Raw genomic sequence first — 24077 nt, forward strand, 5'->3', positions numbered from 1 at the left:
AGCACCTGTGGAATAGCCTATGTTCTCCTAGATAAACAAGTAAGGTTTTCTGTTTCATATGATTCACCTTCTCCCAAGCTTTAAGCCATGTATGGAAAGAGTTATTGGGCTGAATGAACGTTAGGGGTGTCGGATGCTTTTGAAAACTGCCCCATAATCTAATCAAATGACTTTGTTTAAACAAAACACTTCCAGGTATGCTTTATCACAAAGCAAATATGCCTGTGTAACCATGGGGCATTTTACTAGCATTCACTACAGTGCAAATTAGCAAGTAAGTCGTAATTTCAAGATAATGAATGCTTGTCAATTATGTTTACATTTCAGTAAATATATAAGGGCTAGATTTAGAAGTGATTTTGACATGAAGAAGTTCTTCAATGACAACCAAGAGTGAAACAAACTAGGATGTGGAGAAAAGTACTGAGGGATTTGCACTGGCTTTCAATGCTCATATTCAAGATTTTTCAAAAAGAAAATACTAAAACTGAGGAACAAAAACCAAGTACAATGGGAGATGACACACAAGCAAGAAATATTAGCAGTAGTACTTACAGTCAAGGTAAAAAAGGTGAAGGCAGAAGTTAGAGGCAAATGAGAAGAAAATCACTAGCCACAAGGTTGTATTTCAATATAATAAATAGAGGCAGTCACAGCTCACAAGTGCTTTTACAAATCCACTGGGAAAAGACCTCATCATAGCAATCCATGCTTCAAAACACAACCACACACCTGACAACCAGTGTCCAAGTGTCAGTGTTATGTGTGGAGGTAATAACCCAGTGAAGGTTGAGGCACTGCAATGCCTCAGTTTGGGATGCAGGACTCCTGGACTCATCACTTTGCGGTGGACGTTTTCTTGGTGTTTTATCTGCTCCAAGATACATTTCTTTTTCCCTGCTCTGGCTCTGTGTAGGCAACCTGAACATGCAATGGTGTGTGTACTCATCAAAGGGCAGAAAGTCAAGCACTGGCTCCACCTGTGCTCTGAGCTGCCAGGAGTGCTCTGTAGTTGGTCAGATGTACTGGTGTACTGCCATTCAATACTGGCAGGTCCTCCTAACAGTGTCCTGGGTTAGGTGATGAAAGAGGTGCTTCTGCAGGTGTGTGTAAAACCACATGTGGCTGCCAGTGTATGGAGCCACCTCTTCTCTCCTGATCTTTGATTCCTTCCTTGGAGTTGAAGGGCATTACCAAAACACTGCATTTGACTCATACAGTTGTCTCTGTGAATGTGTTTTTTTGTCATAAGCATGTACCTGGCATTCAGGACCAATGTGTCTGTTTGCATTTCCCCCTGATTTTTAGTTGTGTATACCTGTCCTGGGTTCAGCAGTAGCAGTCATGTTTCTCCTTCTTGGTAGCTGGTGCAGTGCAGTGTTTTGACTTTCAGCTCGGGAACAGAGCTGATAACAATGATGTTTTGGTTTGGCCAAGGACTTTGTGAGCCTCATGCTCTGCCAGGGAGGAGGGGAAGCCAGGAGGAAGCAGAGACAGGACACCTGACCCAAACTGACCAAAGAGGTATTCCATACCACAGCACGTCATGCCCAGGATGTAACTGGGAGTTAGCCGGAAGGGCTGTGAGACAGCAGGGTTGGAGGAGGTATCGGTCGGAGCTTGGTCGGGCTGAGGGGGGCAAGTTATCGGTCGGCTGGTGCTGAGGTGTTGTATTCTCTTCCCTTGTTATTTCCTTTATCATTATTATCGTTGGTGGTAGCAGTAGTGATTTGTGTTATACCTTAGTTACTAAACTGTTCTTATCTCAACCCGTGGGAGTTGCATTCTTTTCGATTCTCCTCTCTGTCCCTCCGGGAGCAGGGGGAGGGCAAGAAAGAGGGGGAAGTGAGCGAACGAATTACCTGACTGGGTTTAAACCACGACAGTTCTTTTTGGTGCCCAACGTGGGGCACAAAGGGTTGAGATAACGACAGATCTGACTGGATTAATAGTCACTCGTCACAATGCTGATTTATTGGCTCTCAGAGTTGTTCTTGTTGATCTCACAGTTTCAGAATGTTGTAACTTACTTAGAGCCGGTATTTGCTGTGTTAGTGTTTATCAAGTGTGGGGCCTGGGCTAAAGTTCTTGTCTCACTGTGCTTTATGGCAATGGCTTGTAATACGGGCGCGCTCCAGCAGCAGGGCGGGACGGACGTGGCCGTGGACTTGTACCTGGCCGTCCGGCTGCTCTTCACCGTCCTGGCCCTCACCCTACTCTCCATCTTCGTGAGGCTGCGGGGAGCCGAGGGGGAGCGGCCCCGGGAGCCGGCGGCTGCTGAAGCGGCCCGGGAGAGCGGCCCCGGGGACCAAGCGGCGGCGGGAGCGGGGCCGGAGGCCGCGAGGGGACGGCTGCCGGTGGAGGAGGTCGGGGCGGTCGAGGAGAGGAAGGAGGCGGCTGCCGAGCAGCGGGAGAAGGCGGCGGAGGAGCCGAGCCCCGCGGAGGAGCCCAGCCCCGCGGCCGAGCCGAGCCCCGCGACGGCCGAGAGCATCCCCCGGAAGCCGCCTGCCGAGCCCCAAGAGGATGCAGGAGACCACGCAGCATTTCCCGGCAAGGCAGAGGAGGAAGAGCTGGACTCAGGAAAAGAGAAGCCGGTGGTGGGAGAGCCGGCAAGCACAGCAGCTACACCAGCCCCAGTGACAAGTACAGCAGCTACACCAGCCCCAGTGACAAGTACAGCAGCTACACCAGCCCCAGTGACAAGTACAGCAGCATCGTTTGAGAGTTCTGAAGGTTGTGAATGGCCTTTGGGTACCCTTGGGACCTGCCTGCTGATTGTGATGGGGATCAGCATGTTGGCACACACACACAGACTGTGTTCTACCCACAACCATTTTGTCTGATCTCAAAAGTTAAGCAGAGTCAGGTTTGGGTCTTGTCTGGGGTTAGACAAGGATGTAGGAGGACCAGGAGATTTTCCCCAAGGCTGGACAGTCATGAGTGGCAGGGTGTGTGGGACAGTATGGGCAAGTATCTAGTCCACTGGGCCCCTCCAGTGCTTTGGAAGCATCGGAGATGGAAGGCAGCTGTATGGAGTCCTCAGCAACAAGCTGCAGAAACTGCTGAAGGGGACAGTGAATTATTTTGAGCCTGGTGGGCCCATGGCACTTCAGGCCATCAGAGCAGAGATGCAACATAGAGATGGAGTCATGATCGAGGGGTGGACTTAGCAATGGACACTATTGCCCAGGTTATTCACGAGTGTGAACACTGCACACAGTCTCTCCTGCTCTGGAAGACTGTTACAAGAGATGGAGCCTGACATCATGGACCAGATGGACTCAGCAGCTTTATAGGGACTGGTCCATGCACTAAGATAAGAGTGCACTGAGATAAGAGTGATGGTATATTGAAAATGTGGGATCTGGGCATGACGTGAATGGTATGGAATAAGGGGTGGATAATGTCCTGGGTTCAGCAGTAGCAGTCATGTTTCTCCTTCTTGGTAGCTGGTGCAGTGCAGTGTTTTGACTTTCAGCTCGGGAACAGAGCTGATAGCGATGTTTTGGTTTGGCCAAGGACTTTGTGAGCCTCATGCTCTGCCAGGGAGGAGGGGAAGCCAGGAGGAAGCAGAGACAGGACACCTGACCCAAACTGACCAAAGAGGTATTCCATACCACAGCACGTCATGCCCAGGATGTAACTGGGAGTTAGCCGGAAGGGCTGGGAGACTGCAGGGTTGGAGGAGGTATCGGTCGGTGCTTGGTCAGGCTGAGGGGGGCAAGTTATCGGTCGGCTGGTGCTGAGGTGTTGTATTCTCTTCCCTTGTTATTTCCTTCATCATTATTATCATTGGTGGTAGCAGTAGTGATTTGTGTTATACCTTAGTTACTAAACTGTTCTTATCTCAACCCGTGGGAGTTGCATTCTTTTCGATTCTCCTCTCTGTCCCTCCGGAAGCAGGGGGAGGGCAAGAAAGAGGGGGAAGTGAGCGAACGAATTACCTGACTGGGTTTAAACCACGACAATACCTTTTACTGAAAGCTGTCCCAGCTTTCATAGGCAATGGTTGAGCTGGTGCTGGGGCACATGAGAGGACTCTGTGGCCTGAGGTCTGTAAACACTAGTACCTCCACTTAACCTTAAATATGCAAATTGACTTAGTGACTTTTGCAGGACTGCCTTACTTAGGCCTAGTCATGTAATAGATGTGATGGTTCCGCTTGTATGGTTTGTGTGGTAAGGTGTGGATCCCACAGGATTTGATATATTAGTTTCTTGAAGATTTAAGTAGGAAGCTTTAAGAGAAGGGAGGTTTTCTACAGTGACGTTTCTAGAGATCATGATTCTACTGTTTTGCATTTCAGTACTTCACTGCTGTTTGAAGTAGCCATCCTGAGGCGTGTAATAAAAAAAACTATACCACTTACACTTGCTGAAACCCAGCAGATTAGTTCTCTACTTCAAGTGTTGGAACTTTTAACTTTAAATGACTCCTGAAAAAGAGTTCCGTTTATTAATATAGGTTGATGTCAAATGCCTGAAAAGTTTACATGCCTGCAAAGAGTTTTCTCTTGAAAGTAGTCTATGTTGTTATACTTTCATGGGTCTTCATTGTCCACCAACTAAGAAGCAGCTTTATAATTCCCTAACTTAGGTGGATCTTGGGTAGAAATTAACAGACAAAAGTTTCCTACAGTTGTTTGTATCCTTGGGGCATTTTGCACAATTTTTTGTAGTGAGAGGTAAAGAGTGGTACAAAGTCACTATTTAACCTGTGATGTACCACTGCTCAGCTTTCTAAAAGCTCTGATTAAGTTATTTCTTTTCTTATGAGAAGATACCTGTATTTCCTTAACATGGTTGTTTTTCTGTGGATGACTGCATAGGTGATAAGAGGTGTGTACCCAACACCTCTATAGAGTATTCTTCAGAAATGTAATAGCTATCAAATATATATTCACATTATCACAGTAACAAACACATGCTCCAGGATGTTCTGGGGTGTGCAATGCAGAACAAGTGCATTTCAACAAAATTAAGAGGAAAGGAAGAGATGAGGCTACAAATAATACGTGAATAATAAAATAACTACAGATCTATTTATTGATAAATATTTTCTAGCATTTTATTCTTGGTAGATCTGATAGTCCTCAGCATAGTTCCATTTGTATGTATGTTTGTGTTGTGTTCTTCTCTTTTCTTTTGTTGCCAAATTTATATCTTCTAGCAAAATTCAGAGTCCCCTTTGTCTCAGTTGGTCTTTGGGTGGGCTCAGAAATCTAAGACCCTTGCAGGACTGGAGAGTCACACTGCCTCTGAGAAGAAAAGCTGGAATGGACTTGTATCTGCTGTGAAAGAAGAGAATTTCACAGATTATGGGTGGACAAAGATGATTTGACCCGTATCTGTGACCTGAATATGAAGAAAGGGTTTTAAAAGCTTAAGAAGGTGGAAGAGTTGAAATAGATGAATATCTACCATGAAGTTAGGCACAAACTGCCTATCTTTGATTCATGAAGCTTTTAAAGTGCTTAACTGAATGAACACACTCTTAGAATACGAATGATGAATTAACCTATGTCATCTAGAAACTGCGTAAACCACTGGTTTGCTGAAGTTACTATCTCAATAGTGAGGGATATTATCTGGGTGTAACTACAGACCTGTTTTTGAAGAGTGTAGTACCCAACAGAGAAACAAAACAAAACCAAACAACAAAACCAAACAAACCAAACAACCTACCAAAATACAATTTAATAAAAAACTTAGCTTATGGGTTTCAACTATATTGAAAATTTTCAACTAGATTGAAAATATTGTCTAACATTCCCTGAATGTTAGTTTTCTGAAGTGAAACCAGAGAACTGTTTCCATGGGAAATAATGGTGTGGAGGTGCAACAGAACTTCTCAGCTGATGGAGCTGGACCTGTCAGCAATTACTAGATTGAAACATATTTGCAAAAAGAGGTGACAGGTGCTTTTTTAGGTTTATATCCTGTATACCCAGGAAAGAATGTTAGAAGCCTTGACCTGTCTCCAAGACCACCTCCAAGAATTGTCTACAACAGATGTCTGAAGCTTTGGATACAGTTACAGTTCATAATTATTCAATGCCATAATTACTTTTTGATAATTTTACAATAACAGCAGTTTGGTATAGTAATATAAGTAATGTGGTAACAGTGGAAGCTGCTAGAGAAGCTTTGGAAAGCACCACATCTGAGTGGCATTTTGATAGTTTGTCAATCCAGACTCTCAGGATTCCAAGAAGAACTATTATTTAAGCACACAGTTGGCAGCTGGCAAGGAACGCAGAGGTTCTGTTGTTGGGTTGGAGTTTAACCAGGGTAAACAAATTGTAGCTCTATGTTCTGCAGACCCCAAAGCCACCATGGGATTCCAAGGTGTTTGAAGCCTTAAATGAGACATTCTTTGCAGCAGTGGTGTGCTGAAATGGATTCTTAATGTGCACAGATAAAGGAGGTGAACACCGAAGACAGAAACTTAGCAGAAAGGCCTGGGACAAGCAGCATAGGTCTTGGTCTGCCCACTGAGCAGCAAAACCAGGCAATTACTAGAGTGCACTACTGTTTTATGAAAGCTGAAGGTCATGTTAAACAGTATATTACATGAAAAGTCATATAATATATTCAAATGCACTTATTCCTTGGTACACTTGTTTTATTTTTTTCTCCTCCCTTTCCCCCACCCTGTTTTTAAACCAATAAAAACCTATTATAAGCCAGAAACTGATGGCTGACCCAAATTCTTTCCTGAGATAAACTGATCCTTCATCTACTTACACATGCCTGACAACAACGCTTGTAATTAGTGCTGAATTTAACATTGGAAATATAAAAAAGTTTAGGTGGAGGGGAAGGTGTGGATAAATGGTAAAAGTCAGAAAAATATACAGACAGTCTTCACCTCTTAAGTGTCAGTCTATCCGCATAGTGCAGCATACTTGCAGTGACAGAACGTAGCACATAAGGGACAGTTACAGGGTTTTTAATTTATTTTCTCACTTTTTTGTGTAGATGCAACTTTTCTTAATGTCTGAAGTGTTCATCTGAGGATAAATAGTGGACAGTCATTTCTACAGCTCACTTCCCACACACTCACAACCCCTTTCCTGTGCTGGCAAAGGTATCTGAAATGGGAGATGCCTGATGAGCAAACTAGCAGACTGAGATGTTAAGTGCATGGCTTAAGGTAATCCCCAGAGAAGAATCAGGAACTTTTTTCTCTCATCGTCCTCTGAAAGACATCTTACTAATGTGTTTTTACAGCTAAAATGAAGCTGTGTTTCACTGCCAGAATATTCCAGTTGTCTGGGCAATAATATTTCATACTGGAGTCTAAACAATGGTTGTTAGTTGCAGTGTGAAATGATGTGATGAAAACAGCCATATGAACTGAGTACCTTCCCTTTCCTGATTCTTTCCTTCCCCTCCCTTTCTCTGCTTTCTGTTGCACTTAGAAACACTTGAGAGGCAAAGCTCCCTTTTATAAATCTACTACTATTGTCAGTTGTTTAGAGAGGCCAACCATTATATAGCATAGTTGAAAATATTGTCTGACATTCCCTAAATAGCAGTTTTTTTAAGTGAAACCAGAGACTTATTTCCATGGGAAATTATGGTATGGAGGTGCAACAAAATCTAAAGAGCAGTTTTGCTTACCTCTTTCTCTGACATGGAGACAAGCTGTCATCTACTAATTTTAAGACAATTTTCTATGACCAGCTCTTGTGATCCTCTACTTGCCAGAATTTGGTGAAAACTAGCATCACCTCTTGTCAGCAATTATCTGGCAAGGAGCACCCTCATTATTGTGTTCCGAACACCTGGGGCTTACAATTTTTAGCGGTCCTTGGTTAGCAGTCTGGATGTGATGAATCCAGCTTTTTCTGAAATGTGTTATTTCAGTTAGTGCTTAATAACCTGATAACATTTGGGAGGCTTGTAACTGATGTCCAGATCCCACCTTCAAACTATAAACTGGTATTTCAGCTTGAAAAATTCTGAAGGCTGCTTCTTCTGAAAAATTGGTATCAAAAGACTTTGGGGATAACAAAGGAGAAAAACCCAAAAAGTTACTATGGGATTGAGAACCTGCATGCCAGCTTTCAAGAATGTACCAAGCAACAACGTATCAGCACCATCTGCTGCCAGCAAGGACAAACTACATGGTTCCTACATAGTGTTTGGGAGTATTTTTACAGTGAGCTACAAAAATTCACTCCCATTTCTAGTGTGTAAGTGAAATAACTGAGCAATTGCCTGCATCGGTTCTATAATGAGGAGCCTAAAATAAGAAAGAAACGAAGTGAGAAAGAAATGAAGACACTTGATCGAGATGAACTTTTCATTTCACTGTGAAGAGACACATGTTAGTGAGATGCTGGAAGCATTTCAGAAGAGATATGCTTATCTGTGGAAAGCTTTTCTAAAACAAAAGTCCATTGTCTAAATTTCAGTTTCAATTTTTAAATGACAGAGGTTTTATCTACCACATCATTTCCAGAGTACGAGGTGCTTCAAGTGAAGACAAGAGCTTTAAGGATATCCTTGGTGTGTTGTGTAATACCTGCCTCAAAATCCAAGTCATCCTCCTTAGCAAACATAAAGCAACTCAGATTTTCCCACTTCTGCTTATTTCTGGATTTTATTTACCAATGACTTCATTTAGGGATCTATTTACTTTAAAGCTACTAACAAACATAATGTCTTGGCATGTTTTTTACTTGCTAATCAGTATTCAGACATTTTACAGAAAAGCCTCCAAATCTTTTCTTGTAATGCGTTCCTGATGTATGCATGCATAAGGTTCACAGACAGGAATCCCTGATTGTAACACCAATTGCAGTGCATCATGTTATTTACTCTTTAACGGCTTACTCGGCATTAATTAATCCTAATTCTAGTTTACAACCATATAGCTCTCAGACTGTGACCTCTTTCGAACCACTGTTTCGACCACTGTCGAACAAACTGTGTGATTACAGGTTTGCTCATCTGAAATTAAGTTTTCAGTGCCATCAAAAGCTTCGTTAAGAGGCCCAGACACTGGTCTGATACGCAACGGCTCAATATACTTTGCCTGAGCATTGTTAATTCATTGAGTATTAAAGTCAGCTGGCTTTGCCATGCATGCCAGCATCTGCTGTTAGGGAGGGTAACTGCTGGTTGGCTGTGAACGGTAGTCTTGTAGGAAGAGCTCGTATTCAGTTAAACGAACAACTGAAGCACTGCAAACAATCCTTTGTGGCAGTACTCTAGCAATGAATGCCTTACGTGTTGTTTGCTTTACGGAAAGCTTTAAGGTGGAGTTGAGTGACTCAGACACTTCGCGTCCTGATTTTGCTTAGCTGCGTCCTTACCAGTACGACATGAGATAATAAAATGGCACTTTTGAAATAGTCTAATTTTGATGTGCCAAAACAGGTCTATCATCTGATATTTAAGTATTGCCTGTAACTCAAGCATCAATAATCTCCTCCGTCTTGCTTACATGATGCCCTTTTTCAGATGTGATGTACGCAGCAGCTGTAGAAATAGTAATGAGTCAGAAATGGGACTATTCATGAGAAGATCTTAAGGTCCTTTCCAACCCTAACTATTCCATGATTCTATTGGATTTTTCCAGAAGATTTTTTGTTGTTGTTGTTCAAATGATACATTTCCAACTAAAAGTCAGAAAAATCTCTCTTATATTCCTGAAACCTTAAGTGAAAATAACTTTGAGCACATTTTTAAAAGTGGCAGTCTGATCCTTACTGTAAAAAGATAACACTTTTAATGTTCATTCTCAGATCCAAAAGCTAGAAAGACGAAAAGCTTTTTCTTTTTTACAAGCTGCTTGTCCCTCAGCTTCTGTCACTTGAAAACCATCACTCAAAATTTTGAAACTGTAACAAGGGCTGAAAAAAGAATGGTTCTGAACTTATTTTTTGGGAAAAAAAAAAAAAGAAAAAAAAAGGAGGTGTATGTTGTGGTAACTCATCTTTTCACTTCCTAGCTCTTTGGATTTAACAAAACCTTATCTTGTGACAAAAACACAAAACCCACGTTCAACTTATTTCCTGCCAACTCCAGTTTTCTCGGGTGACACGAGTGCCTAAGGTGTGCGCAATACCCCTGTTACCTGCACTCCATAAACCACACGTAAGCAACTTAATCTGCTGGGACAAATTAATTGTCCACATTTCCCCCTACGACTTGTGCCTTTGCCCATCACATTGAAGCAAGCGATCGCAGGTTGAGTGATGGCGGTGGTTAGGTTCTGCCCGGTTTTGTTTCTGGAAGCCTTGGCCGTCACCACAGAGTGCAGAGATGCGGCGCACTGCTTTAGGTCTCTGCCTAGCCCCGTTTTCAGACAGCCGGACCCAGTCACCTCAGCTAGACAATGCTTCCCAGGCCTCCCTGCGAGTCCGCTGCTGGGTGCCCTTGTCCGGCTCCTCACCGTCCGCAAAACCCTCGGTAAGAACACAACCGACGTGAGGGGTTTTGCCCGTGGAGTGCGCCGAAGCTGCCCCGCTCCGCTCCCCGGGCTGGGGCCGAGGCAGCCCTGTGGAGGTGACCCACCGCCCCGGCGCGGCGGGAAGCAGCCGCTGGGGTGCCGGTCCAGGGGCCTGTCCGTGCCCGGGAGGAGCTAGGACCGTTTGGCACCGGCCACTGCCCCGCTCCCCCCGCGCAGGGGCTGAGGGACCCGCCGCGACGGACTCCTTTGCCGCCGCCCGCCGCCGCTCCTTGGCGCCGCCGCGCAGCCCGGGCGCGCTCCGTCCCGCCGGCGGGCCGGGCCTGGCCGGGCCGGGCCGGGCCGGGCCGAGTCGCGCCGCTGACCGCGAGTTCCCGCCTCGCCGGGCGCGTCTCAGGTTGCTTAAAGAGCACCGGCGGCCGGAGAGGAGAGGTGCGGGGTGTGTGGTGGAGGGGCTGGCACCGCCGCACTGGCAGCACGGGCTGGCGGGGCTGCGAGCGGACTTTCCCACAGGTTGCCTTCCGTACACCTGCTCTGGCCACCCGATCACATCCCGGCTGGCGCCCCTCCGTCCGCAGGGAGCCACTTGGAGGTCAGGTCATCACGTCTGAGGCGGCAGCGGCGGTTGCCTCTGGCGGCCCCGGTGGAGATAGAGTGGAAGCTGGAGAAACCGGACCGGAGGACAGGCGGGAGGGATGAGGATTCGCTGCTGGTAATGGTGCCCTGTGCGGGGAGTGGGGGCGGCCGGGGAGCTTGTCATGGGGCTGCTAGCGAAGCCTTGCAAGGAGCTAGGCGGGGTGGAGAGTGATGTAAGGGAGGAGAAGCTGCGAGGCATGCGTTTGTGAAGTGGTGCGCCTCTGTGTTTCTTTCAGGGAGAAAGGGATGAGAACATTTGGAAAAGACCTGAAGCGGAGCCGAGAGCAACGCCTGCAGAAAGCAGCTAAGGTAAGGGCAAGCACAAGCATTCACAGTTTGTATGCGCTGCGCTGAAGAGCTCCTCGTTTTACATTTCTGGGGGAGGGAGAGTTGGAAACTGTTGAAAATAAGTGATCTTAAAAACAAAACAAAACCAAACCACCAAGATTATAGTATTTTTTTCCTTTTCTATTAATCATTCTCACACTTCCTTAAATGTACCACCTGAAATGTCAGGAAAACACAAGTTATGGTAAAGTGTCATCTGTTGAGAGGAGAAATTCAAAACACCTGTGTGGGCTTCTCTCCTTTGACACTAGAGGGACTGCTTGCTGTTTAAACCGAAATGATTGAAGGGGTTGTATGGATTTACATACCTGTCTTTTTATTGGCAGTGCACGCTGATTCGTCCACATTTAGAGGGTGGTAAATACAAAAGGTACAGAAAACATTCTTGCATAACCAGTAGGAACATAGGTGGAAAGCCTATAAATCACCAACAACATGCTTGACAGTAAAAAGAGGCAAAATACAGGCAGCTTGTGCCTTACAGAGTTGACAGAGATCACAAAACCTGGTGAGACAGCAGTACACAACCTGGTGGAATGCCAGGTGAAGGCATAGAAGGAATTGACCATGCTGAAAATACTGTAGCAGGCAATGAGTAGTATGCTCTCAGATGTGACCAGAGCATAGAAATGTAGCCACCAGCATGCTGCTAATGTCACTTCTACATAAATATTTCATGTAAGTGACCCCGTGGGAAAAGCTATGTTGTTAAACTGAGCAATGACTGGGTCCTAGGAGAAGAAAATTTGGAGGGGGATGGTAAGGGAGGACTAATGACCAAAACTCAAGAGGATGTAACAGTCTGGCAGTGCGCTAGCTGGCTGTTGTGTCTGAAGTGTCAACAGCTGCTAGCTGCGCTCCATATTGTTTCATACAAAAGCATCGTGGAAAACTCAGAGGTGGCCTCCTCTTGCTATGGAACAAGCAGAACTCAATTAGCCAGTGCTTTTATGTGGCTGCTAACAACAGCATTCAGGCAAGTAAATTTTCCAGTGTTCTGTTTCATATTGAGTTGAGATTTATGTTGAGTGATTTAAGTCCAGCTTTAAAGAAGCAAGGGAAAGCTTTGAATTTGGTATTCATTTTCATATAGAGTGTATAACTCGGTGGCTGCTTTCCAGCATGACTTCAAAGGGCTTTCCATCAAAATGGATGTTGTAGGTAAAATTTTGCCTCTATTCAGCCTAAATCTGTAAGCTTGAATCTTGGGATCTTTATGCACTTTCCGTTATGTGGCTGTAAATGGAGGTAGTGTGGCTGATCACCTGATGTTAAGTTGCTCTACAGAGTAACCAATGATAATTCTAATTTCAAACTAGCCTAAAGGTGACTATACTTTGGGCTCATCTAGACTAAAATTTCAACAGTGACCATAAATTTTGTCTCTAAATTGGAGAGACATCAATTTGATGGATGGACCACCCTGTGGATAAAGGACTGGTTAGATGGCTGCACAAACAGTTGTGGTCAATGGCTCAATGTCCAGCTGGAGACCAGTAATGAGTGGTGTCCCTCAGGGATCGGTGTTGGGACCCGTCTTGTTTAACATCTTTGTCGCTGACATGGACAGTGGGATTGAGTGCGCCCTCAGCAAGTTTGCTGATGACACCAAGCTGTGTGGTTCGGTTGATACGGTGGAGGGAAGGAATGCCATTCAGAGGGACCTTGACACACTTGTGAGGTGGGCTGATGCCAACCTCATGAAGTTTAACCATGCCAAGTGCAAGGTCCTACACCTGGGTCGGAGCAATCCCAGGCACAGCTACAGGTTGGGCAGAGAAGAGATTCAGAGCAGCCCTGCAGAGAAGGACTTGGGGGTGTTGGTTGATGAGAAAATGAACATGAGCCGGCAGTGTGCGCTCGCAGCCCAGAAAGCCAACCATATCCTGGGCTGCATCAAAAGGAGCGTGACCAGCAGGCTGAAGGAGGTGATCCTGCCCCTCTACTCTGCTCTCATGAGACCTCACCTGGAGTATTGTGTGCAGTTCTAGTGTCCTCAATGTAAAAAGGACATGGAACTGTTGGAACAAGTCCAGAGAAGGGCCACGAGGATGATCAGGGGACTGGAGCACCTCCTGTATGAAGACAGGCTGAGGAAGTTGGGGCTGTTCAGTCTGGAGAAGAGAAGGCTGCGTGGAGACCTCATAGCAGCCTTTCTGTATCTGAAGGGGGCCTATAAGGATGCTGGGGAGGGACTCTTCATTAGGGACTGTAGTGACAAGGACAAGGGGTAATGGGTTAAAACTTAAACAGGGAAGTTTAGATTGGATATAAGAAGGAAATTCTTTCCTGTTAGGGTGGTGAGGCACTGGAATAGGTTGCCCAGGGAGGTTGTGAATGCTCCATCCCTGGCAGTGTTCAAGACCAGGTTGGACGAGGCCTTGGGTGATATGATTTAGCGTAAGGTGTCCCTGGCCATGGCAGGGGGGTTGGAAGTGGATGATCTTAAGGTCCTTTCCAACCCTAATTATTCTATGATTCTATGGATGCCCAAGAGAGAAAGGACGGAAGTTAAGTATATGTGATACTAATTAACTTGTGGAGATAACATGCTATATTGGTGCTGGTAAAACCGAGGCAGGAAACTCTTTGCAATGCTATTCAGTTCTTTTTGGATAGTCTGGGATCTGATTCTAGTCATACTGCACATAGGTTTTAACTATTACTTCTGTTTTTTTGAATCAGAAACTTATCTGTGCAATATATTTCATGACAATATTTACTGCTTGAACTTGTGCATATATGTGAAACGTCAGCTTCAAAACAATGAGCAATGCTGAATTTAGGTAGAAAATAAGAGATGTTTCCAGGCATGTTATTTCATGACACATCTTGCTCTGCAGGGATTCTGTGTCTGGTAGGCAATGTGTTGCTAGCTGGCTGCTGTATCTGAATGGAGCAGTCACTGCTGCACTGTCACCAGCTGCAGAGCCAGCTCATCACTGTTTAAAGGAACAGCCAATCACTTTGGAATGTGGTAGGGGTCTAATTTCTGGGAATGCAGGTGGTGTGTTTGTGTGTGATGGGATGGCAGTGTATGTTAGCTGGTTAAAATTCTGACATCAGCTAACATGCAGTTGCTATCCTTTTCCACATACCTTGATCATTGCAATGGAGAGCTACTACTTCTGCATTAGGAATCTTTTGGGTCCACCTAATTTTTTGACTGTCAGGCTTATTTTTGGTATTATAGTGGTATCTTGTGTTTCTGTTATCCACTATCATCCAAAGAATTGTGAGAATTTCTAGTTGATTTAGTCTCTGATTTTCATCTGCTTTTAGCTACCAAGGTAACAGGAAGTTTGTAAGTCCCTGAAACATAAATAATTCAAACATTTGAAACAATTTTAAGCTATAGAAATTTTCTTGAAGCAAAAGAAGAACAGTTAAAAAGTCACAAGAGTTTTAAAGTTTGGTTTACTGAGTAAATAGATGCTGGAAAGGCTTAAAATAACTTCCTGAATGCTATATCTGAAAAATAATTACCTTTCCATTCTATATTAGAGAAAAGAAAAAAATACAAGTCACCTTTTAGAGTTTTTCTTCTCCTCTTGCTTCTCAGAATAACTTAATTTGTGAACAGCAATACATTTGTAAACAGACATGCACATAGTCTCACTAACCAGGAGACACAATCTGAATAGGACATAATATTATACCTTGGAAGGATAAGGGACATAAATACACTGATCCTTTGACTGATGTTACACTGCAAGCTTCTGTCATGCTGCCACAGGTAACTGAGTGTTACTTCTATCCTCATCCCAGCACTTCAGGCACTTTGAAAAATTAAAAAGAAACTTGTTATTACTTGCTGTATCTGGGTGCTGCCATATGTGCCTTGCAAAGTGCAGGTGTCATAGGAAGAGAAATAGCATCACTGTTTGTGATGGTCCAAAGAACTGGGGTGATCCTGCTGCTGTGCGTGGTGGTTAGGCAGTGTACTTAGTAGCTGTTCTACATACACCAGCAACTGATTACACTGCCACATTACCACATCACTGTTGAGACAAGAATGTTATCATAAATACTGTTACAATAAATACACTGGTTTGAGAAATATATCATCTGATCCTTAAAGGTAGTATTGGGCCCAGTGCCTGCCTAATTCCCCTGACTGAAAGGAGCTCTTCTAGGTTATACAAACTGAGTGAACAAGGGTAAAAAAGTAACTGTGACTGTATTTGATGTACCTGTACACCTAATCTGACTGGCTTCTGAAGAAGTTAATAAATTATGTAAGTATTAAGTAAGAGTTTCAGGTTTGGGCAGTTTAATCTTAAATTGGTGAGATTATTTAAGAATCTAATAAACAGGTTTTAATTTGTTTATAGTGTTTGTAGTTTAGTATTTTTTATAAGATACACCCTACATAAATTGTAAATGGACATTTATAAAAACATGTATTCGTATTACTTTGTTGACTTTCAACTATAGATAAATGTGTGCTTGTATAACGGTGTTCTATCTTTCATTTTATTTATTCCCCTTTCCAAGTCTGTGTAGATTTGGCTGGCAAAGATGCCTGTTTTATTTTTACCCTTTTTTAACTGTTAACTTCATTTTAAGGAAGAAGTGACAAGTTTATCAGTGATCTGCCCTAAATATTACATTGGAAAAGCTGGTACGTCTCATGAAGAATAAGTAATAGAAACGTACTGAGCTTACAGTTTGAAAAACTGAAAAACTTAAACTCTGTGTAGATTCAAGACTCAATGGTACCTATATTCAAATTTCTACAGAAGATGGTTGTAGTAGATTTTGATCAAACAGTAAAATAAGACATTTAGTGACTGTTTCCTCAGGCAAAACCTTCCTTTTCTAGAAATCTAAAGTAAAAGTAATTCAGGAAGCAGGGAGTTAAATAATCATGTCCACTCTTTTGCTAATATCCCATGCTATTTCTGAATATCAGGAAAGATATTTGATCTCAATGCTGGCACTGAGTTATTTGACATTACAGCATGCCCTGTGAAAAATAGGATGTGAGCCTCAGTGAGTGAATTGCAAGCAAGGTGTGCACACTCCCTTCCTTCCTGATCCCTTCCAAATGAGAAAATGATACTGCACAGTTTATCTCTCAATAGGGTATTTCAAGAACTTGGGTGAAATTTCCTGTATGTTGAGTAATACGCTCAGGCAATAACAGGACTAAAATATATTATTTTTCAGGTGTTCCACTAACAGCACCCAACATTTCTTTATAACTACCCATTTTTACTCAGTGATACAAAAAACAGGGAGATATAGTAGTGCACATGAATGGATGTGCATGTTTTAGTCACATACATTTTTTCAAGTAAAGATATCATCCACCACTTACGGGAACAACATGGTGTCCTGCCACTTAGTTCTATGGGATAGACTGCTGCCAGTGAGGGGAGAGAATGCACATTTCTGTTTCCTTCCTACTCCATCAAAGCAGCAGGGACATGTGACAAAAATCACCTGACACCTTCCACTACATGTTCCCAAGGCTGGAACTATACATGCACAAGAAAACAGGAGTGAAACACAGAACCTCAGTGTAAAAGCAGGAGCTGTTTTGACTGATTGGGTGTAGAAACCTGTGAGCAAACAGTTCAGAGGTTGGTCTAAACCACCAGCAATAGGCACAGTTGGACTAACTAGACCCTTATGTAGGCCTCTGCTGATCTCTGAAAGTTAGAGTGGATAAAATTGTCATGCATAAGGTTTGACCTTCCTTCCAAAATGATGCTTATCTTACTGAGGGTGACTGTTTAATCCTCCACATCAGTATCATTACTCATTCTTTTTAAACTGTTTATGTCCTTATCCTTCAGAGGCTTCCTGTGAAATTCTCCATGAATTTCACAGATGAATGAGAAAATACCCTTTTTAAAATTGCTTCTGAATTTCTCACCTTTTAAATTCAGTTATGTGGCTATCTTTATTGGAAAATGTTTTGAAGCACTTTGGGTATTTTCAGTCACTTAGATTTTCAAGAGAACAGTGTTAATGTTTCCAGTCCTTTTTCATATAGAAAAACCCCTTTGAGATGCTGTTTCCTCTATTTTCTCTCAGGCTTCCTTTAAGACCTGGACAGCTGGAATGAAGTTCCTTATTTCAACTTTCTGTCTGTATTCATCAAAAGATAAATCAAAGCACTTGGCAGTTTGAAATAGAACAGTGGAACAGAGCTGGAAATGGGTTTGCGGTTACATGCAGGACTGGGGAGACTACAAGTTGAGAAGAGTGGGGCTTAAGGCATGAACTTTCAGCCCCTTCTTCTACCTTTACTGAAGGACTGGTTCATTCCAGAGATGCAAGATAGAAGGATGTCTGACTGTTGATGATTGTTGCCCCTTGAATCTTCCTGTGAGCACCCATTTGTATGTATTCACACAGGCCCTGCTTTCATCCAGGTCAGGAGGCTGGGGATCCAGCTCATAGCCAAGCTGCTCTACTGCAGTGCAAATGTATGCAGAAGGCTAAAGACGTTAAAGGTGCTGCTGTAAAGGTGAAATGTAAAATTAATCAAAATACAAAGCAGGCAAGGAAATATTTTTGCAATTTTTCCTTTTTCTTTTCATAATTTTATTTTCTATGTACACTTTTTTACAACTAAGTTGACAGCTTTACAATTCACTCATCTTTCCTGAGAAGATACGCAAAGCTAGTATCTTCAGTTGCATTTGTTTCTAAAAACCCTGATGTGATGGATCTGGCCCCATGTGTTTCAGTCAGGGCATTTATGTGTTAATGGAATATCAAAATCTATTTGTTCCCGGTAGATGAGAAACAAAACTCTTCTGTGCAAATACTGAGTAATTCATCAACAATTCCTCTTCTTTTTAGCTATCTCCCTGCTCTTGGTGACTTTAATTAGCTACTGTCAGTAATGTAAAGAAACATTCAAAACTTTATGCAATTTCAAGGTCCATCCCTGCAAGGTACTGAGTGTCTTGCTATTCTTGGTAGACTCCCATGGTTCTCAAGGCCATTACATGAACCAGTCCAACATTAATAGACATAGTATAGCTGAAAATACTATCATCAAAGCGAAGTAAAATCACCTGATGCTTTAGCTTCTAGCAGCATTTTCCAGGAATGTAGTAAGGCTGTGTACCCCTGTTGTTGAATGGATTTACCGCATAAATGGCTTTTTCATAGGTCTTCTCTTTTTTTCACGATAATCTGTCTAACTAATGATGCTACTTCTGGCTTGACATTTTCTATAGGCTCTTCAGGTCTCCAGAATTTCACGACTTTACCTTCAGGGCTGACAAGGTATTTCCAGAAATTCCATCGAGGCTCTTTCTTTGAAGAATCTGTAAGAATGGCATCAGATCATTTTAGTGACTTACACTTGTAATTGTTTCATTGCTCTCAGTGATTCTAAAACTATGTTGAAGTAATCCCACCTTGTTCTCTGATAGTAGTCTGGGCATGGGTTTAGTGGTTGGTGTTAACGATCTGAAAAGTGGGAAGCAAATTATGTTCTCCCCTCATTGTGAAATTGATAAAGAGCTCCTACTTCTACTATGCTCTGTTTCCTAGGGAGGATAATAAGAGGTCTGAATGCTCATTTTGGGAATCCCCAGTTTTATGCTGGTTTAGGGGAAATTAAATGGGAGCAGGAAGTCACTCTGGTGATGGCTTGACTCCTTCAATCCCATTAGGCAAAACTTTACCAGTATCTTTGCTAGGATGAATACCAAGTAAGATAATTTCTGAGATCAAGGGGCTATCCATAAACTACGTGGCTCCTAGAAGAGGCTTTGTCTTTGGAGGGTCTTACAGGTTTGGAGGGAAATCTCTCTGAGAGAAAAACTAGGAGAAAACTCCAGGAGATTTTGATGGGGAAATGTGTCCAGTGGGTAACAATACTGAATCCTACACTGATTCTTGGAATCAATGGGTTGAATTTTCCCATTGTACTACATTTGTAATGTAGTTATGACTGTAAGGGAACATCATGGCAAGCAAATGGGTATAGTAAAGCTCATGTCTTGGAGGCTTTGGCCCAGCTAGTAATTTTATCTTTACTGAGTTGTTGTATCAGTTTGAAGCAACCCAGTCTCTGTATAGTCTTCATTGTTCATCAACTCATATGAATATAAAAAGTACAGACATGTAGGAAGCTGGACATTATTTGAGGAAAGGTGAGGCCACAAACTTTACCCAACAAAATGACTTACTGCTATGACAGAAACAAGAAGCAGTTGTGTAAAAGCCCTGGGATTTATGCTGCCAGGGGATTCTTTTTGCACTGGACTATCTGACAGTGGTGAACAAATAGTAGCTAGCAGTCACTGTCACAAGGGGGTGTAGCATGAAAATGCTCAATCTTAGGCTCATAGAATAGTTTGGGTTGGAAAGGACACTAAAAGTCACCTAGTTCCACCCCGCTGCCATGGGCAGGGAAAGCAGAACCCACCCCTGGGTGGGCTTGAACCACCAGCCTTTCGGTTAACAGCCGAATGCGCTGACCAGTTGCACCACAGAGACTCTCTTCTGACTGTCAAGATGGCTACATGAAGAAAACAGGTGGTTCTTTAACTGAAGATGAACAATAATTTCATGTGAAGCAGAGAAATGCAGAAAAAGATAGGCCTTTTTTACAAAATATTTAAGTACCAGAGGATCTTCCTCCTCCTTGTGGGTGAACAGCATGTCAAACAAGAACCGAGTGCATATGGCTGTTCTGTTTCTTAAGTGTTAATGTCTGATACTGATTGGTAGTTAGAATCCAGATGCATCCCACACAGCTGGTACCTATGTGCTTTAGTCTCCTCTGTAATGAACAGAAAGGCACCTCCAACATGCATTCAATAATTCCACTGGACATCAGGCTATTCAAGAGCAACGACACCTTACCTGAGGTCTTTGGTGACATGCCTAAGGGGAAGCAGGAAGAAACAGTTACAGTGACAACGGTGACTGCTTAAATGACTCCCGAATGATATTATTTTTCACGTACATGCTAGGTATCACAGAGGATATGGCAAGAAGCAATAGACTTAAGCAGTGTAAGAAAGATTTCATTTAGATGGTGGAATGACTTTCTGAGAAGAGGAGCTGTGAACACCTGTAATAGACTGGGAGGTTTTAGTATCTCTCATCTGACTACTGTAATAGTCTGGAAAAGCAGCTGTCGTACTAATTTGAGTAACTGTGATCCTGTCTTGGGGCAGGGAGATGGAATATGGACTTGAGCCTTCTACCTTATTTTCTCTTTAAAATGATGTGATAGAGAAGGATTATGTTCTCATTATCCTTTATTTCGTATGTCAGTATTTAGTATGGTTCAAAGACCTGGCCAAAGCTTAGGAGAATTCAGAGAGGATTTTCAAGTTGACTTTGAGACTATGAACTCTTTGGTCAACTAAAGAGAGTTTCATTTTGCTTGTGAGAATATGAGGCTCTGAGTGACTGAATTTACTGTTAACAGGATTACCTGTGCAAGTGAGTTTTTTGGGTCCTGAAATTCGCAAATCAGTGATTATATATAACTAATGTATATATGCTTTACAATACAGTTTACATAAAGGTAGATATATTACTCTGCTAGAAAAGGAGTTTTTTTAATGTGGATGTGCTTATGAAAAATCTTTCTGTAATTTTATGACCTACATAATTAGATTTTTCTCCATAAAAAAGTTGTTTTATAACAAAAGTTATACAATTTGAAATGGGATTTTGTAGATGGGACTCTTTGCTCTCAAGTTTATACATCCACAAAATGTATGTTTCTAGCTGGGCTGGACACAGTAACTTGTTTTTATAACCAGTGAGGAGAAATGGATGCTTTCAGGGTGCAAGTCATCTGACAGTATTTTTGATACCCACATTGAAAATAGATGAACTGTATGGTGAGTGCCTGTTTCTCTCCATTGACTATGTGGACTACGATGTTTCCCAACAAACAAACTCAGACTACAATTTTTTGGAGAATACCACGGTTACAGGATGCTTGATATGTAAAAGAAAACAGTTACCTATTAGAAATTTAAACGCGGGCTCTGCTTCTGATCCTAGGATCTTGATTTTGTGGAAAACAGGGAAAGTTACTCCGTAGTTTCCTTTGGCAAAAGACTCTATTTCCTGGCTTGAACTAGGCTCTGATTCTCCGAACTGGTTGCAGGGAAAAGCCAGCACCGTGAAGTGGGAGGGGCCAAACTCTCTGTATAGTTCTTGCAGTGCGATGTAATTTTTGTCTGTGTGCTGGCAGTAACTGGCCACGTTTACAACCAAAGTTGCCTTTAGAGAAATAAAGTTATAAGAGTAAGAAAAAATCCTAGAGATTGTGTAGAGATACAATTAAGTTTTAAAATGGCATCTCCCACTAACATAATCGTTCCTGCCAGAAAGCTGTATCAGTATGTCTGATCATAATTTCAGTAAACTGTTAAGGATGATAGATTTAAAAAAAAAAAATTCAATAAAAACTTCAACCTACAGCTTTGTTTTAATATAAGCATGTAAAAAAGCAGATATTTAAGGCAGGCACTAGAATCATATTTACTAGATCAATTTTCAGAATTCGATACAACATGCTACTATTCTTAACCAAGGTTAAAACGCACAAATTGTATTGTTAGGCTATACTGAGTTGTAATAAAGAATACACCACTCCACTCCCCCATTTTTCTTGACTTATTACATCTAATGCTTAATTCCTGGAGCAGTCCTAAACAAAAAACAAAAGAAATTCTTACCAGGTAACTGTTTGAAGAACAGGAATTTAGCACAAATCTTTGCTGAAACTTCCCATGACCAAACTTTTGTTTACCTACAAATGGATACCCGTTTTCAGTAAAGATTCAAGGAGAAGATGTAATAAAGTCGTAACTTACTTTCCCTCTGTACTTCTCCAAGGAAATGATCCTTCCTCGTGAATCCTTGACTTCGAAAGAATAAAAATCTTTGGTTTTAGCTTTAAAAAATCTGAATTGCAGCAGGCAGAGAATGGCGGTACACAAAACCATTGACAGAAAGACAACAAAGACTCTGGCTTTGGGCACTGAGTATTTCAGAGGATAAGTAGTTGAGAGAGGCTCCATTTTCGGAATCTTTGGAGAGGAGCCTGGGCAGGCCTGGAATGCGAAGGAGGAGCTGAAATATGAAACTCGCAGTTCGGATTGGGAAGAGCAAGCTGCTTGTGTTGCAGCAGCGGCTGGTTCATATTACAGTGCCTCTGCTGGGCTTCAGAGCTCCTGGGGAAAGAACAGAAATCTCTCTGGGCAGAAAAATAAAATCCAAAGCCAAAATGAAAGATAAGTGTATTCCTATCACCTAAGGATGCTGAGTGCTCTGTTTAACTGATCTGTGTGGGAAACTGATGTTGGTCTGCCACACGCTGTCTTGAGAGTTGCTGGTACCTCTTGGTTTGTAGTTCAGCTCCAGTGCAACCCCTGTGCCCCTTGGGTGTCCGTGGCAGAGCGGTTCAGCAGCTATCAGAGAGACCTGGACAAGGAGCTTGGGGACCACCTGTAAAGCTTTTCTACAGTACATCAAGCAAAGAAAACCTCCTTGCTGATGTGCTGGCATAAGAAGATAGTAAGATGTTTTCTGTTTGTTTGGTTTTGAATGGAGGGTGTGTGTGTGAGTGATGATGGAACACAGGTTGCTTTTCTTATTGGTTCTGGATAAGTGGCAACTAGCTGTGCTGAGATGAAAAGACTGAAGGTCTGCACAAGAGAAGCATAAGTTAGCTGAGAATTTCAATGATAAGCTAGACAGCTCCAGTGGTGTTCTGCTGATGCAATTGTGAAAGACACTCTGAACTTCAGAGCCAAGTCTGGTGTTCTGTCTGTCTTCATTTATTGTACATGTTAAAGATGTTTGCCTGTTGACCTTAGTTTCTGATGGTAGATCAACATGTAGTGGTTACAACAAACAAGTTATGGGAAAAAAAATATTCTGTCTTCATGTCTTCCCTTACTCAGTTCTTCCCGTTTTCTTTCTGTTCATTTGCTATTTCCTTTCTTCCTCTCAGCTTTCAAGATTTTGTTTTGTCTTCCTTGCATGCTGACTTGAAAAGCAAGTTTGAATGTGATTAATTTCAGAAAACCCATGCAAGATTCTGGTGTCTGTCTCAACAGCTTGTAATTGCCATCTAATATCATTTCAGTGGTTAAAAAGGACTTTATCTATTATAAATATTTATTGGAGTAACTAACAATGATCCTAATACTACCTAATAATGAAGCCTATTATACTTCCCATGCTTCCTTACTGTAGTTATTTTCACCTAAAACATTGCTTTAAAACTGTCTAAAAAAAACCAAAATATTGTGTTCAATATTACCTAGCTTCTTAAATTTCAAATTTTTATATATTCTTATGTTTTATATATTTCTTATGTTTTATATTTCTCTGACACAAATTGCTCTATGAATAAATTTGAAAGTAAGAAGGGAGGGATTCCAGGGGGACCATGGTCTCCAGAGGGACCTGGACATGCTTGAAAAGTGGGCCCATGCAAACCTCATGTAGTTCAACCAAGCCAAGTGCAAGGTACTACACACAAATCGGGACAATCCACAACTACAGGCTGGGTGGAGAAGAGATTCAGGGCAGCCCTGTGGAGAAGGACTTGAGGGTGTTGGTCAATGAGAAACTGAACATGAGCCAGCTTCAGCGTGTGCTCGCAGCCCAGAAAGCCAACTGTATCCTGGGCTGCATCAAAAGGAGCGTGACCAGG

At 42.6% G+C, this 24077-nt stretch overlaps 1 protein-coding gene and 1 non-coding gene across 3 annotated transcripts; both read right to left on the reverse strand.

Moving 5' to 3' along the window:
• Positions 1–17933: 17933 nt before the first annotated feature.
• GPX8 (glutathione peroxidase 8 (putative)) lies at positions 17934–22530 on the reverse strand. 2 transcript variants are annotated; one of them, XM_061469387.1, is made up of 3 exons: positions 22228–22519; positions 21370–21631; positions 17941–18699 (listed from the first exon to the last, which is right to left on the reverse strand). In XM_061469387.1, the coding sequence occupies exons 1-3, from the start codon at positions 22432–22434 to the stop codon at positions 18536–18538; spliced, it is 633 nt and encodes a 210-aa protein (XP_061325371.1). In that variant the 5' UTR covers positions 22435–22519; the 3' UTR covers positions 17941–18535. The 2 variants fall into 2 exon arrangements, with proteins under 2 accessions (XP_061325372.1, XP_061325371.1); XM_061469388.1 differs by lacking the exon at positions 21370–21631 and having other exon boundaries at positions 17934–18699; positions 22228–22530.
• On the reverse strand, positions 19806–19879 carry TRNAN-GUU (transfer RNA asparagine (anticodon GUU)). Its single transcript has one exon. It is a non-coding gene; the product is annotated as a tRNA-Asn (tRNA).
• Positions 22531–24077: the final 1547 nt, after the last annotated feature.

Source organism: Pezoporus flaviventris, unplaced genomic scaffold, assembly GCF_033815535.1.
Source record: "Pezoporus flaviventris isolate CSIRO_AGI_PZ_B2104156 unplaced genomic scaffold, CSIRO_AGI_Pfla_v1 ptg000057l, whole genome shotgun sequence".
Classification (NCBI taxonomy): Eukaryota; Metazoa; Chordata; class Aves; order Psittaciformes; family Psittacidae; genus Pezoporus; species Pezoporus flaviventris.

Coding starts and splice junctions, on each gene's coding strand:
- GPX8 (XM_061469387.1), bottom strand. CDS start 22,434: ATGGAGCCTCTCTCAACTACTTATCCTCTGAAATACTCAGTGCCCAAA. Junction 21,632..22,227: donor TGGAGAAGTACAGAGGGAAA/GTAAGTTACGAC, acceptor ATTTCTCTAAAG/GCAACTTTGGTTGTAAACGT. Junction 18,700..21,369: donor CGCGTTTAAATTTCTAATAG/GTAACTGTTTTC, acceptor CCATTCTTACAG/ATTCTTCAAAGAAAGAGCCT.